At 37.5% G+C, this 16,583-nt stretch overlaps 2 protein-coding genes across 2 annotated transcripts in view; one reads left to right on the top strand and one right to left on the bottom strand.

Annotated features, from left to right (window-relative positions):
- galt (galactose-1-phosphate uridylyltransferase) overlaps positions 1-13,222 on the bottom strand; it is a 30,808-nt gene extending 17,586 nt beyond the window's left edge. The window contains exons 1-6 of the mRNA XM_017410503.3: positions 13,056-13,222; positions 12,049-12,218; positions 11,585-11,660; positions 11,386-11,434; positions 7,080-7,209; positions 6,549-6,605 (exon numbers count right to left, since the gene is read on the bottom strand). Coding sequence (XP_017265992.1) covers positions 6,549-6,605; positions 7,080-7,209; positions 11,386-11,434; positions 11,585-11,660; positions 12,049-12,218; positions 13,056-13,092 — 519 coding nt within the window. The 5' untranslated portion in view covers positions 13,093-13,222. The remainder of the gene's footprint in view (positions 1-6,548; positions 6,606-7,079; positions 7,210-11,385; positions 11,435-11,584; positions 11,661-12,048; positions 12,219-13,055) is intronic.
- Positions 13,223-13,521: 299 nt separating this feature from the next.
- Positions 13,522-16,553, top strand: sigmar1 (sigma non-opioid intracellular receptor 1). The gene is made up of 5 exons (XM_017410471.3): positions 13,522-13,774; positions 13,896-13,947; positions 14,165-14,313; positions 14,419-14,511; positions 14,650-16,553. Exons 1-5 carry the CDS (start codon positions 13,630-13,632, stop codon positions 14,877-14,879), a joined length of 669 nt encoding a protein of 222 aa, XP_017265960.1. The 5' UTR covers positions 13,522-13,629; the 3' UTR covers positions 14,880-16,553.
- The last annotated feature ends 30 nt before the right edge of the window (positions 16,554-16,583 follow it).

Genomic DNA, 16,583 nt, shown 5'->3' with positions numbered 1-16,583 from the left:
ATGAAGAAGCATCATCATTGTTACCATCAGCTGCAGCACATGCATTCAGTGTAAACAACTTGGTTCACCGCAACCTTTCTGGGGCTTTAATACTTTCAATCTAGCTGTCCACAGTTTGTTCTGTCATTTGGGGACATTCACAGTTACACACCCTCCGGTGCATGTCTATGAAATTTCAGGGCTGGAGAGCCTGTGTGAAAACAGCTTATGACTCAGTTAATAAATGCTTAACAGATGGCAAAATTGCTGTGTTTCAAAACACCTCTTGTGGAAAGGATTTTTGATTTTTGCTGTCAGCAAATCATATCTCATCAGTCTGCAAACACACAGCATGGCTACAATTTTTGAAGATGGAATCCCACAAGTATAATTATTAATAAAAGACTTGGTTCTGTCTTTCTCTTTAGCCTTGCAACAAGAACGATTACATCTTTTGCATGTTTTGGATTGCAGCCGTATTCGGAATGAAATTTTAAATTTTCCGTCTAACATACAAAGTTCTCAACAGCCATGCTTTATCTTATATTAAAGATCTTATTGTGCCATATTTTCCTAACAGAGGAATTCACTGCAGGTTTACTTGTGGTTCCGAAAGTTTCTAAAAGTAGAATAGGAGGCAGAGATTTCAGCTATCAAGCTCCTTTCTTGTGGAACCAACTTCCAGTTTCTGTGCATGAGGCTGATCCTCCGTCTGTTATTAAGATGGTGCTTAAGACTTTCCTTTTTGAGAAATCTCATTGTTAGGGTTGGCTTAGGCTCCCTGAGCTATCCCTCAGTTCTGCTGCTGTGAGCTTAGACTGCTGAAGGATAAACTCGCTGCATTTCCTCACTCTGCTGCTGTCTTTACTCTTTCTAATCTCCATGTTTGCATTTGCAATTATTGCCGACATTAACCTATTTGTCTTTGTTTTTTCTTCCTGTAGAAACTACAGCTGGACCACACGGTTTGTCTGTGTCTCTTTCCTGTTCTCTGGAGCCCCAGCTGGTTGAGGCAGATGGCCGCCCGACCTGAGCCTGGTTCTGCTGGAGGTTTCTTCCTGTTGAAAGGCAGTCATTCCTTTCCACTGTCACTGACATCCTGCTCAGGATGGGAGATTGTGCCAAAGGGAAGATTTGATGCAATCTGTTGGCTTCCTTAGACGACCTTTCCACTAATTTGCATTTCATATTGTGGTGTAGTGATTGTATTTTATTATAATTGGACTGAACTGACTGTAATTGGATTTGAATCTGACATGAATGGACTTGTTATCTTTGCTGCATAGTGCCATGAGACGACTGAATATCTTGGCGAGGTCTTTTCACCTCTTGTTACGCCGTAAACCTTTATTCTATGTCTTTTGCTCATCTAGTCCAGCCTGTGTTTTAATGGTGTAACATTATCATGTTTAAATCTATAAATACTACAAGCAGTCACATTAAAATTTCATGTCCTACTTAAAGAATTGTAATGTAAAGTGTGTAAAAAAACACTGAAACTGATGTTTATGCTGTAAATGTCAGTCCAGTACTCCATGTGTCCTTGAGGACAAAGAAACCCTCATATACTAAATGATGTTTCTAACTGTGATAATGACTCTAAAACAAATGACAAGTTTAAATCAGCTTTACTGATTGCCAACTGAAACAAACACTTTGTTCTCATCAGCCGCCAACTGCTCCTCCTTATCAGATTGCATTCACCTTAAATGAGATGCTGACAATTTCTTCAATTGAGAAAGTGAGCATCTCTGGAGAAAATTATGCCCGATGCTTCAAAAAAAAATATGAGCGGAACAGATTTGTCTGCGTTACTCGCCTTCACAAACAGCACCAGTTTGACTTTAAGTCTAGTTATGGAGCATTTTTTAGACCTCATATTGTATTTCTACTGCATTTCAGAAAGCTTTTTTATGGGCAACAATGAACATAACGACAGACATTTGTATTACTCGAGTTTGCGCTTTATGGCATTTTAATGGCTATTAAAGTAGACAGGCAGCACAAAAACAGCTCTAAGATTTAACTACAGACTCAAGGCTATAAGATAAATCAGAGCAAGAGAAAACAGTTTTTTGAATAGAATGTACTTGGATTTGTTAAAATTAGAATCCATACTTATGTATTCATGCATATGCAGAGAAGCAAGAAGCAGAAAGGAGTATGCAAAATGCTGTAGTCACATTCTCATGAGTGAGGACTTCTCCAGAATATTGATTAGTTTTTTTGTTTTTTTTTCTGCAATATCTTATCATATTCTCCATTCCAGCATTTTTGCATTTTGTTTTTCAATATCTGTCTTAATTTTGAGGAGGTCTTCTATGATGCTATGTTGTTGAAAGCATCCCAATTGTGTCATCTAGAGTACATTTTGCAGTTATACCATTCCATTACATCATGAGCTGGGCTGTAATCAGAGGCATTCTCTGCTCCTATAAGCAGCACAGCTTCACAATGAATGGCAAATTGTTTTCTGATTAAACAATCCTCATACTTTTTACCCAGAATCCAATAGATTTGTTTTTTTGTTTTTTGTCTTCCTGCAGGGAACAATAAGTGCATGATAGAAATTCAAAATAAGTTGTCTTGATCATCAGAGGCTTGCTTTGTGCTCTTGTGTTGGTGGCGGGGGCAGTTAGACTCCTGCTAGGTTTACCCTGCAGGATGCAGCACATCATAGCTGTATTGTCCTGGGTTAACATTAATGAATAAGACTCAATATGTAAAAGAACAAAAAGCTAATTTGATTATAAAATATGTGTAGGAAGCTGGATATTCTTCATGATTCCTGGCACATTATACCCTGCCTTAAAATGCTGCCCACAATTACTGTCATAGGACAAAAAAAAAGAGAACAGATTAATGTGTTCTCGCTAAGGGCGCTTTATTCAGCACGATACTGAAAAGACCAAAAGAAACAGACATGGTTATTGTGTATATTGAATGTGATAGCGTTGTTCTTCTAAAAGTCTCCAGGCATGCATAAAACAATGCTTGGATTTAAGCACAAAGGGTCGTGACTATATTTGTAGCTGTGAGTTTATTTGCACTCTCCTGACTTGCACTAATCTACCACTTACATATCAATAGCAATTAAGACTGCTTGCTGATGGACGATAATGTTTTTTTGCTTGTGTCTGATACCAAAACAATCTCATGACAACTGGACAAATTATAATAAACCTTGTAGAAAGTAATCTGCAACTGATTGGATACATCCTGATACAAGAAAAAAAAAAGAAGTCAATATCTCAATAACAATTTTACAGAAATCTAGCTAAAATGTGATGTAGTAGTAACACATACTCTGAGTGTGACATCTTTTCATATTGCATAACTCTATTTTTAAGGTTCAACCAATATGTTATGACAAGACAGATGCTCGGAAAAGGTATTATATTGGACAGATATCTGCACACCATCAGTCTGTTCACTTTAATGTTGCTCTTCAAGAGGGAAAAGCAATTAAATGCAGCTCTTCACAGAAAACTGTGCATCATGACGGCTACTGAAGTTTACAAAAAGGAAATTACTATTCTAGAGGCATATGTTTTCCTTCCTCTTCTCTGATCCTGTGAGACCAAAGTTATCAGAAGCCATGCCGCCTCCAGAACATGATTAACATTTTTTGTTCGTTATTCTTCAAAGTTTTAGATGAGTGCTTCCAAGGTTTTGGCCTGAAGGGGTTGCATGGCTGTACAAATACATTTAAACTACTCTTTTCTCGGACTTTCATGGTGCAAAGAAAAATATTAAAGAAAGAACTAAAAAAGGGGGTGGAGGGGGAGAAAAAGACAGACAATCTTTTAAACTTTTTCAAAGCTCCATCAAAAGGCTGTTCTAGCAAAACAAACTGTTTTTAAATCCCAATCTGTTTACAATTAGACATGTTCTAACAAGAACCTGACATCACCTGAAATGTAGACTTTAATTCACCTTAAAAAGAGCTCCGTTTAGAGTTACTATACTGCAGCTTCCAGCTAGTCAATTTTCTTCAGGTGCCATACTGCCATCTGTTGGTAATTTACACAATAATATTTTTAAAACAAGTTAAGAGAACATACTTGTTTACACTGTTTGTTTTATCTCTTATGTTTAGAGCCAAAAATATATTTAATTTAGTGAAAATCTTTAATTATAACTTTAATCAATGATACTTTTATCAAAAAATTGGATAACATCTTACACAGGTTTTCTCAAAAAGCAGAAGCCTCAAATTTGTGTCTTGTTCTTTCTCTATTAAATGCATTTTCAATTATCTATGAGTGCAGCCAGCTTAATATCTCCTTCAGACTGTTCTGACATCGATGTTGCTTTTTAAAACTCAACATTTTACTCCGTTTTTGTAGTTGCACTTTTTTTTTTTTTTTTTAAATATCACACCGATGCGACAATTAGACAGGAAACCTCTCTCACTCTTTCTCTCTGGGTTGTTAGTCTTGCCAAAATCACCTCACTGAAGAAGAAAACATGAAGACAAGCAAACATCCGAGCTGAAATAGTGGTGTGACCATGAATAATAATGTTCCTACACGTGACGTGACAAAGGCACGCAGTTGCATCTGATTCCTGGATGAAGCGTCAATTAACAGACTGAAGGCGGAAACCTTTCTGGCTCAATCGCGCTTGGGCTTTTAACACGTTTCTAATTCTTTGTCAGCGTGTGAAAGGAAAGCATCTCAGATGTGCAAATTGAGTCAGTCTGAAAGATAGTATCATGTATGCGTGGGATAAAAGTTGTTATTTTAAGCTGCAGTTTGAAAGCAGATGCCTAAAGTTTCTAAGCTCAATGTTAGTGTGAAGAGATTTCTTTTCAAACATTTTGAGAAAACTGGAGTAATGAAGAAGTGACGGGGTTAACTTGCTGTATAGATGCATTGTGAGATCTTGCGAAGTGTGACTGCGGAAAGAGTATGCCTTGTGACTGACTCTCAGCTTGCTACCACACTGAATTTCAGCTCTAAAAGCTGTAAAACTGACTGAGCAGTGTCAGCCATCTGGAATTAGGTTGTCTTTAAATGTTAGAGTTTTAGATCCACAGCCAATGATTACTTTTTGAGAGTTTCATAAAAATATGTCTAGTGGTCAGTGAGATATTTTGCTAACAGACAGACAATGTTGACTCTAACAGTTACTGTCAAAGGTGTAAGCAAGTATGGTGTGCAAAGAGCAGAGCTCAGAGTATGTGTTGTAAATGAATTTAAGCTACTATCACAGCAGATTTGAGCTCAGTATATGAAAAACTATTTTTTGTGTGAATTAGTTGTCGATGTTCATCCAGTGATTATTTTCTGAGTGTTTCACCAAAATCCATCTACTGGTTCATGGGCTACAGTCACACACACACACAGGAAAAAACACATCACCTACAGTGGCTGGCAATAAGAAAACTCCCTCCATCTTTGTGCTAATGCTAACACAATTGAAAACATATAATCGATGACCATTTCAATTAAAAAAATGCATACATTTTCAGCAGAACAGTTGAAAATCTTTAGTCACTATACTCGTCATTGATGGCATCCTCTGGATAAAGGGTCACGTGGGGACAAATCAAGGTGGATAGATTGATAAGATTCAAACAGGAAGCAAAGCTGCTTTTTCACATATATTGTTCTCTTTTTTTCCAAATTCAGCTAAAAATGGAATGTACGTAATTGGATTTTAATTAGATTTTTCACCCCCTATACCACTCTGAGACAACTGTTTTGTGAACCGATGCTAAAAATAAAATGAACTCAATTAAAAGGGAGTCTTGAAACAGGAGGTCAGAGACAAACAAACTCCGGGTCTCTGGTCTTAAATGAGAAACCGATGAGAACAAGCACCTTGGGCTGCAGCCTACAGGAACAGGCAGCGCCGTTACCTCCCACCCACTGTTATGTCACTGGTGCAAATTACAAAATTAGATGGAGTTAAGCACAGATTGTATTGGTTTTGGAAACTAATTTGTGAGGAGTTAAACACGTGCTACCATAAAGAGCTTAATTAACATCAGCCTACAGTAATGCTCACTCTTCTGGTTTGATTGGACATAATCCTAGACTATAAGACTGTGAAGTGATAAAAGGCAACTAAAATGCTCAAACATTGTATTTAAGATTAAGGTTAAGTGACTCACTCAATATTTGACACTCACATCTAGTGTTTACTCTGGATCTATGATAAAGCGAGCCTGGTTCTGCAGACTGCAGCCAGTACAGATTCTTCAACGCTGGCTTCATCAAACTCCCACACAAGATCTCTTTCTTTCTTCCTTTCCAAAATTCAACCTCCTCTTACTTCCTCAGTTAATTGAATGTCCCCTGACCAGCGCACCAGTATCCCCAGTGACTACAAGTGTTGCTAAGGCAATGATGAGTACTCATCAGTTTGCAAAACTGTCTCATCTCGCTCCAAAACCTCAAAATATTGAAAAAAAAAAAAAAAAACATCTGCTGATCTGGCAGTCTAAAAAAATGGTATTTAAGAAGATAGCAGCTCTATCTAGATTATATAGAAAGTAAGTGGTGGTAGTGGAGCCAAGATCAATTCAATACGTTGTCATGTGTAATTAGTGTGTTTCTTACCTGACAGTGAGGATGTGGATTTGAACAACCCATCGTCGCTCCTTTATTCTCAAAGATCTGCAAACAGGAGAAGTTAGCCCAGGTGGTAGTTACATTTTCTTTTTTTTTTATTTCTCAGTATCCAGGTTAACAAAAATATGGCATATTTTAGAGGATAAAATCTACAGTCCTGGTTGACTTGTGAGAAGAACACACAATTATGCAAATCAGTACAGTTTTGGCTTCTGGTTTCATTCAGCACCTTTAGGGCTGTGATTTGTTAATGGTTGATAAAAGCATCATTTTAAGGTTCTAGCCTTTTTTTTTCCTCTCCCCAACTTATTTTGAGTACTGCAAAATTTGGGGCAATTAAACAAACTGCGCTTACACAAAAAGCTTTATTTTATTTTTTTGAACTAGTGTGCATTCAGTACACTAAACTAAACGGTGGGTGTAAAACAGTGTGAACATTCTGCCAGTAACAATTTCACATATTTAAGTTGAAGGAACACTAGATCAGCAGTGGGAAAATGATCCGTCTGTGCTCTGTACCTGAACCCATGTGTACGTCGCGCCAAGTTCCTCTACAAGCTCCGCCCACTTGTCAATCACCTTGACAACCTCGTGTCTTTTCATGAGCGGGAGGGTGACGTCAGACCAGGGATGAAAACACATGACCTTACTGAGAAAACAATAAAAACAAGGATACAGTGGAAGGGAGTTGGATATATTAATCATGTAGAACTACATCGGGATGGATGACATTTCTTTATATTTTGCTTCCAAAGAGCCAAACCTTCTTTACATTTTTAAAAGTGTTTTTGAGCTTCATTTAATAAGGCTTTTTTTGGTGGGATTGGCTGCTTTATCTCTCATTTTCAGTCTGATAATTTTCAGAGACATGACTCTGAAGATGATTTTTTTGTTTGTTTGTTTGTTTGTTTTTAGGATAGAAAATGAGTGGAAAATCAGCCAAAATCCAAATCATTTTATTTTGGAAAAACCTTCAGAAAGTCTCGAGAAAGACTTTCAAACAACATGAAAAGTAAAGTATGAAAGAACAGGAGCGGTTTCCAACTTTTACATCAAAATAAAGTTTAAGTTTGAACAGTTTTACCATTAGGTTGACAACCCCAAGTAATGGACATGTTGCAATTTGACCAAGTGAGTAAAATTAAAAGTTTAATGATTTCACAGTTCCACTTGGAAATGTGACAATCCATCCAATGACTCTTAAGATCGTTTTTTTAAACATATTGCCATCCCTAAAGCCCGTGACCTTGGGATTTTATTTATCTACGCTGATAAATGTTTAACACTGTGCTATTTCAAATATCCCCTGTGTGTCTTTGAAAAGCAGTCCTGAAACTAAATGGAAATAAGATATTCACAAAAATAAATCAAAAGAAAATGATCACATATTCTGCTAGACTGACACCAAATGTTTTGATTGTGAACAGACTGAGGAGTTCAATGGTTATCTTAAGGGTACCATATTAGATTCATTTTAACTTTATACAGTCTTTTACTATTTTTAGCTGCTTGTCAAAAAATTCCATTGAAGCTTCAACATTTCATCGAAATCGGTTTCTTTTTGTTCTGTCTGTGTTTTTCTTGTGCGTGCGTGTTTATCATTATGCAGGATTCTTTAGTTGCTAGTCTGGTTGTGATTAATATTTAATGAACCTACTACTGATGTCACTGAACTCTTTGGCTTGGTTAAACTAATAATCTGCAGGGGTGCGATTTTTATCCCTGGTATGAAATGAAATCGCAACTCTGGACTTTCCAGAGACCACCTGTCAAATGAAGCTGCATATTTTAAGTTTTTTTGTTTTTTTAAGCTCTGGTTTTCCTGAAGATCAACTGGAAAATCCACAATAAAGCAGCCAACTTTAGGATTCTATAGGTATTTTAAGGTGATCAAACTGTAAACGGTCACAGGAAATCAAGATTATATTTACCTGTGATCCCACCTAAACATTTAACATTGAAGAAAATGTGAGGCTGACCATCTGGAATCATGTGTCATTACATTTTAACCACATTAAATATGGATGGATTCGATGCACGTCCTTAATGTCTCTGCGGGTTTAAGGAAATGCCGTTAATACAAGTGTTTGCTCTCAGGCTTACACACGGCACAAAGGCAAACAAATGTGACTCTCCGAGTCAAACGCATTAAATTTCTATTGACAATCAGATTCTTCAGGGACAGAGACAGCTAGTACGTGATCAATAATTGAACATGACTTTGGTGTTTATGCTCTGAGCAAAAAATGGTTGTATTTATGAATTGTTCATGAGAAAACTTTTACAACAGCTGGGAGCTCTTGACGTGTTTGTTTTAAATTTCTAGTCAAACAATACAAGCAAAAGGACCGAACCAGTGTTATTCTGAGGCTCAGAGATTATCTCGGTTCTTCTTTTACTTAAAAAAACTGTTTTAAGATTTTGTCACACCAACCAAAAGTAATAATAAAGACGATCTGAAGTCTTAGGACCAACATGTCCAAAGGTCATGGCCTGTTATTGGGTAATTCACACTTCTGAGGCGACAGCACAAACACAGAAATCTGTACTGAGATTCCACAAAATTCCATCTCTTCTTGGGATATTCACGCATTTTTAACAATTTAATACAGAGTCAGCCACACATAACTAAGGTTGAAAAAGAATAGGGTACAAGTACTTGGCTTGCCTGCATGCATTTCTGTCAGGAAAGAAAAAAAAGTGAAGAATTTTTAAAACTAAAAATTGGTTTATCTCATACACTTTTGCAGAAAGTGGAACTGTGGAAATAACACCTGAAAAGTTAGTTTGCTTGGGTGTTGTGTTTTTTTTTAATGCTTGAACATGTTTAAAATGTTATGTTGGGTTTATTTTTTTGCAGTGAAAAAGAAAAAAAAGGCAAAATAAATGTCAAAATCTACACTTTTTTGTATTAATTGACATGTTTATACCATTCCAACTTCTTCTGATTCAGGGTTGTCTAAGCAAGCTCTTTGTAAAGAAATGCCCTAATTAATTACTGCAAAATAAACTGACCTCACTGAGAAAACACATCAACAAGAAAGTAAAAGAATCTATGACCAAACCGTTGTTGTCACAGTTGTGCCGACTGGGAGCATACAGTAGCTGTAGAGGGGTGATACATAAAATCATTAGTAACCGTCTTATCTTTCCCCACAACCTATTTCTCTTTTGTCTCCCATGACCCAGATCCTCAGAATCCTGTTTCCTGTGCTGTTTTCTCCACTAATTGGCTCTGTGAATGTTGCTGCAGGGCAACAAGCTACAGTTTAGTTTCACAGTTCCTTTCCTTAAATATGGACACAAAGCACAGGGACTGAGCAGGCCACGAATGTACAGCTCCAAAAAACAAGAGTGTGAAGTCGGTATCAGTTGTTAAGAAATACACATCAATACAGACAATGCGGAAAGAAAAAAAAAAAACATGCAAACTCATGTACCGCTAGGCTGATTGAGGCTGAAAGTAAAACACGTTGAAAAGTCAGAGTCAACACAAAGAAAACGCTACTTGTCAATCACTGCTGTTCCAGTGGTTTTTACAACGTGTGTGGCAAGCAGTACCTGACAACCGCTCCGTCTGCCAACACAGGGGAATTAAACCCACAGTTCACTTTTCAACCAGCACATTCAGTGCACGCTTTTGATTTAATCTATTATTCAGTTGTTATGCAACTCCGCTGTCAGGCAGAATCATCCACGTATGCTCCCAAAATACAAGATTGCAATGGAACTTTATCTACAGGCACACAATCACTTCTTGACAAGAAACGCAAATATGAGTGGGTTTTGTCAGTTCTTCTAGTCAAGAAAAGTCCCTAGCAGAATGAAACAACAGGGAGGTCAGGGCTGAAGTGAAAGAAAACTTTATTTTCAAGGACTGTGCAAAACATAGCTTTCTGTGGATGATGAAATGTGTCTTCTAATGTCTTGTATTGTCTCTGCCAAGAAAGAAATGAGGCAACTGCAAAGCTCTTCACCTTTTAATCTGCATGGCACTAAATCAATCTGAAAGTCAATAGTTTCATGAACACAGCATCCTGCTCGAAACAAGCAAAAAATGGCCTCAGGAAAAACATCTTGTGCTTTGCACCTAGACCTAAAGTCTTGGGAAAATACAATTTACGCATCAATTTTGTGGAAATAACTCCACCTGCTGGTGGCTTAAAGGATGACATCCTAATATCAGACTGATTCAGTTTTAAGGTTTGCTGAAAACAGATTCAGTGAACTGATTTTTGCTAAAAGCTGATTATGACACATTTAATCTGAATTCACCCATCAAAGTAAATATTTTATTGTTAAACTGAATGCATCATAACTTTGAAAGGAATTATATGTTTTAGAGGATTCATTTCATCCTAGAGGTTTAAGCCAAAAACTGTCCTATGCTAAGAAGGGATAGGGTTACAGCCGTTTTGGTCAAACTTTATAAATAACATGCAAATCTCATGCAATATTGTGACATCTTGCAAGATGTGATAGTGCTCAGAGAATGTGTCGAGGATGACTCAGCAATTACTAAACCAATTTTTAGCTCAACATCTCTACAACTGGCTGAGTTATAGCCCTGTTTTGTTTCCTAAGGTCAATTAGCATGACTCTCAGTTATTATCACATCAAATTCTAACTTAACATCTATAAAACAAAAAAAAAAAAAATGACTGAGTTATAGCTATTGTTGTTTTTGCTAAAGTCGATTAGCTGTCACAGCCATCCTGAATTGGTTAGATTTTAAAAGTTAATAGGCACACCAACAGAATTAATTGAATAACTCCATAACTTTCAAAAACTATTACTACACTTTATGACTAATTTGTGCTCTTACCAGACACCCCTGGCAGCTTTAGACTGGAATAATGGATGCTGATCCGAACCTGAAAACCACAACATCACTATTTACTGTAAGAAATACAAAAGACTTGGAATAAAAAATAAACACAAGAATAAATTTAGCAAACATCTTGAATATTTTTTTCTTCTGTTAGGTAATGCAGTTACATATTTTTTACAGTGTTTAAACTTACCAGGATCTGGAGCATCTGGCTGAAGAGCAGGAAAGTCGTTGTCAAACACAAATGTACTGTCATAGTTTGGATTAACCTGAAAAATAGTAGAAAGAAACAAAAATGTGGAAAAAAAAGTTAGCCTGAGGCTAATACCAGACGTGTCTTATGAAATTTGGTAGCTGCATCTAACAGAAATATCAGTAACTTTATGCTTCTAAAAGGATATTTCTCAACCCAGCATTATGATTATTGTTTGCTGATATGTTTCTATGATATCCTTGTGCAATAAAATTACACAACAAAGTCTCAGAAAACAGGACATATTTCTGAAACCACAAGATTTCAGAAATAACAAAACCAAAATAGCATATAAAAAAACCAACATTTGGATTGACCTTAGATATAAAAACTAGTTGAGAAAATGAGTTTTTAAACCTTGGCCATCTATGCTTTAATCTTCTCCTCAGTATACCTCTCCTTACCTCTCTGTTTGCTCTTGTGTTCCCAGGACAGAGAGGGTTGCTAGGATCATATCTGGCTATGTGCTCCTCGGGAGGTTTTTCCACCTGACCAGCCCAGGGTCTCTTCATGCGGTGCGCCGACACCAGGACCCAGCTGTCTCGCAGTGGGTTGTAACGCAGATGCTGGTGTTCTGGTAGTTACGAGATATGAAATATCACATGACAACAACAAGTTTAAATAAATAACAATCAGACTGCAGTGAACAGCAGGGACAGCTGGTAAAATCACAGGGGCATCCTTGCCAGACTTGTACACCCTAAGAAGCAGGAAGCAGGCACAGGAAACCATTGCTGACCTTTCCCACTCTTTCCTCAAACAGACATGCACAAAAGGATCAGACATAAAGGCAGCTTCTTTCATTCTCTCTTCCTCTCTTATACCGATGGCCTGATAAAACTAAACCGTTCATCATCAACAAAACCTTTTCAAACACATTTTGCAATTTGATGTTGAACATTATTATGCTGCTTTACTGCAACCTTGTGAACAATGCATATAGCAAATTACCTTCTTATGTTTTATGTTAGCATTACTGCAGACAAATCAACAACCAGAATCAATGTTTTTATGATTCAGATTAATCTCATTGGAAATTAATTTAAACATGCCTTTATATTTTAACGTTATTGGGCCGATAGTTATTGATTATTAGCAGCAACACACCAAAAAGTACTACTCTGGAACAATGCTGCAACAGGTTTCAGCTTTAAAATCTGCAGGAATTCAAGTTACATGATTCCACAGTTAGCTGTGTTTATTGTAAAACAGAAAGCTTAACTAACACCTTTCTAATAACTTAATAAGTACTTCCAATCCTTGAGTAGATTGTAGGAGTATTTGTGTATCAGATCTAGTAAAAATAAAGTCTGTAAATGCTGCTAAGTTTATTACAACTTTTGGTTGCAAATGTTCAGAGCTCATTAGCTCGAATGAATGAAAGCAATGTTTTAACTTAAAACCAGCATACCTCTTGGGTCGAAACTGACATCTGGGTCCTCGCTCATGCTGACTAGTATTGTTTGAAAGCTGTCACAAATTAACTGAACCAGTGAACCATCGGCTGGTTCTAAACTTTAGCTTTTACCAACGAGGTCGATGTGTTGACACAATGCCCCTTAGCCTACTTCCTGTTTTCAGACGAGCGACAAAGGGCGCCATTTGGAGTCCACCAGCGTGTAATACGTAACTTCACAAAATAAATATAAATTAGAGTTAAAACGGTTCAGTAAGTTTTACAATACATTTAATTACCCGTGAATAGTCTATATGATATAAAATATATACGAAAAAAACTATAGTAAGAAGCAAATATATATTTTTATTTAACTCCTTTCTTTTCCTGTTTTTGTTGTGGGCTGGCAACCCAGGAGTAACTGTTGCCCAAAAGACGAGCACGGCCTGTGATTGGCTGAGCTGCAGTCCGTCGCGATCACGTGACCAGAAAGACTAGTTTAGTTAGCAGCTTGTCTGTCTCTGCACACATGTAACCGTACCCGCTGCCCCGTCGGTGTCTCAGTCTCTGCGTTTTGTCTCATGTAACCATGTCTTTTATCAGAACGACTCTTAAACTGTTTGCACTCATCACAATCACCGTCCTGTTCGTGCTGCTGCTGCGGCACTGGATGGCCACCAAGCAGTACGTTTTCAACAAAGAAGACGTCGCTAAGTTGGCTAAACAGTACGCAGGTAAGTTTAACTGCGAAGCTTTTCGGTGTGGAAATTAAACCGTGTCGGCTTGCAGTTCACTCGTATTTAAACAGTTTAGTTTAGTCGAAACAACCTTTAAGTTGCTGTCGACCATTCACAGGACAAGACCATGAGCAGGCGTTCTCCAAAGTGGTGGTGGAGCTCAGGAAAAGGTAACCCATTACTCCAGAATATTTTTACTGACAACTAGAGTCCTATTAGGTCAATCAGAGAGGGATTTCAGATTATGGCCGCACAAAAGAGTGGGAACACATCATCAAAAAGTATTGTCTTGGTCTAAAATGAACCCACAAGACTCAGTTTTTATTCAGATTGAACGTTTCTTCTTCTAATGAGGTTTCAGTGGCTAATAAAGTGTATCCGAACCAGGTATCCGGGTCACATCCTGCCAGATGAGGACTTGCAGTGGGTGTTTGTAAATGCTGGAGGCTGGATGGGCTCTATGTGTCTCCTCCACGCCTCCCTCACAGAGTATGTGCTGCTGTTTGGGACTGCGGTGGACACAGGAGGGCATTCGGGTAAAGGAAGGAGTTTTATATTCATCTGCTTGGCAGATAGCATAGGAAGCACATCAAAGTGAACTTTGTAAAACCGACTACATTTCCTCCTTCTGTTTTTCTCAGGTCGTTATTGGGCTGAAATTTCTGACACAATTATCTCTGGCACTTTCCGGCAGTGGAAGGAGGGGACTACTAAGAGTGAAGTCTACTATCCAGGTAATTAACACATTTTAATCTGCGATGCTATACCTTTTTAGATGGTTTATTTATTGCAATAAATAACTTTAAAAAAAAAGGATCATTTTTGTCTTTTAGTATCACCGTCTCGTACTACTCTAACTCTCGTGTCCACAGGTGACACCCTTGTTCACGGAGCGGGAGAAGCCACGTCGGTCCAGTGGAGCGCAGGGACTTGGATGGTGGAGTACGGCAGAGGTTTTATCCCCTCGACGCTCGGCTTCGCTCTCGCGGACACCCTGTTCAGCACGCAGGACTTTGTCACAATGTTTTACACTGTGCATGTTTACATGAAGGCTCTGCTGCTCGAGGCTGGTACGCTACTCACAGATGCTGGAGTTTTCTGAGGGACAGCAGAGGACCAGCTGCTTGCACATGGACCGTGATATCAATAACCCCTCCAACTAAAATCTGGCATAAGGGGAGGTGTTAAAAAAAAATTCAACCTGTGATTTATGACAATCAGATTTGCAGTTATTTTCCATCCTCGTGGGAGTTCTTTCCACCAGAGAAAGATATACATTAAAAATACTCAACTTGTTTAGTGAAACATCAAACAGACTCCACTTGTCCATCAACATTTAATTTGAACTCAAACCCCAACCCATTATTCAGAGGTTGGACATGAGATTTGTCACTTTACTTTAGTCAGTATATATTCTTCTAAGAGCTCAGACTGCCTCTTTAATCACCCAAGTCTTAAACATCTTATAAACTAAAAGGTCCCATATTTCAGGATCAGGCTTAAAAAACGTTAAGGCCTTATTGCTTCTTTTGCCAAATTTGAGATTATCCTAAGTCGGTGAACTGTAGGCAACCAGGAACTGAAGTATTACATTTTTTTTCCATAACTGTTACAGCCTAAAGTGCTGAAATCAGAAATGTTAGTTTCAACACACGTGCAACAAACATCGGAAACACACAAACACAAAATGATCTAATCTGACTTTTTTTTTGTTTGTTTATTTTGTTTTGCTTTAATGCATGATGGCTCTTTGAAAATTTGGTAGAAACTGCCATATGATTCTACTAGAAACTTCTTTAAAAGTACTCACTGTAATGTCATAAAATACGGTTTGGAAATGTGAGAAACCAAATATGGATTGTTTTTTCTCACATCAGTGGTTAATGTGCCCTTCAATTAAAATTTAGAAGCAAAATTTGTGAACGTCTTCCAACAACATACGTTTGTTTACCTACAGAAAAAGCTGAAGTGACTGAAAAAAGGTAAACAACAGCAACGTTCACAGAGGAGCCAGTTAGGATTATCTTACTCGATTTTTCTCTTTTCTTTTGTGTTTAACAGCTGATTCGCTTTTATATTTACATCTAAACAATTTCTCTTCTATGCCATTACGGAATCGCACATCAGTACTGTATATCTGGAAAACTAATGGCTAAATTCTTTCAAACCACAAGATTTAATGTAGTTCAGGATAACCTTTTTTTATAGTTTACAATAAGCAGCTTTAACCACACTGAGAAATCTGTACTAAGAAGTAAAAATGACTTGGTTATCAGTCGTCATACCTCAGTTTCTGTCTGACCTCTTCATACTGTAAACATTTATTATCCTCCTGAATGTTTAATGGCTTTAAGGAAGTGGTTAAACTGATTTGCAAGCTATGAGCTAAAACAGACAAACTTGGGACAAAATTGCCTCGCTTTATTTAATCAAAGCCTTCATGTTTGTTTTGGGGTTTTGGTTGTTTTCTTCCTCTTGTCCATCCAGGAAATGAACCAGAAAATGACACTACATGTTCACACCTTCATGTTTTACAGAGAAGAAATCATTTGTCTTAACCTCAGAAAGCTACTCTGCAAATAAAAACTGCTGATGAAGGCATTGTTTCTGACAACTCAGCCAAACTTCTGAAGAACCAATCAGTGTACCACATTGTCATTTATTAGTTTACATACAGACGTGTGTGAACGTACTGCTGTACTTTATGTGCAATTTACTGGGTAAAGATTGACCTTGACAGTGCCAGATGAAATAAATGTTTTTGGGGTAAAATCAACTGTTTTTTTTTTTTTTATCATTTTCCTTT

This window comes from Kryptolebias marmoratus, linkage group LG14 (genome assembly GCF_001649575.2).
Source record: "Kryptolebias marmoratus isolate JLee-2015 linkage group LG14, ASM164957v2, whole genome shotgun sequence".
Lineage (NCBI taxonomy): Eukaryota > Metazoa > Chordata > Actinopteri > Cyprinodontiformes > Rivulidae > Kryptolebias > Kryptolebias marmoratus.
The sequence above is the reverse complement of the archived record's forward strand: the minus strand, read 5'-3'. Positions and strand labels throughout refer to the sequence as shown.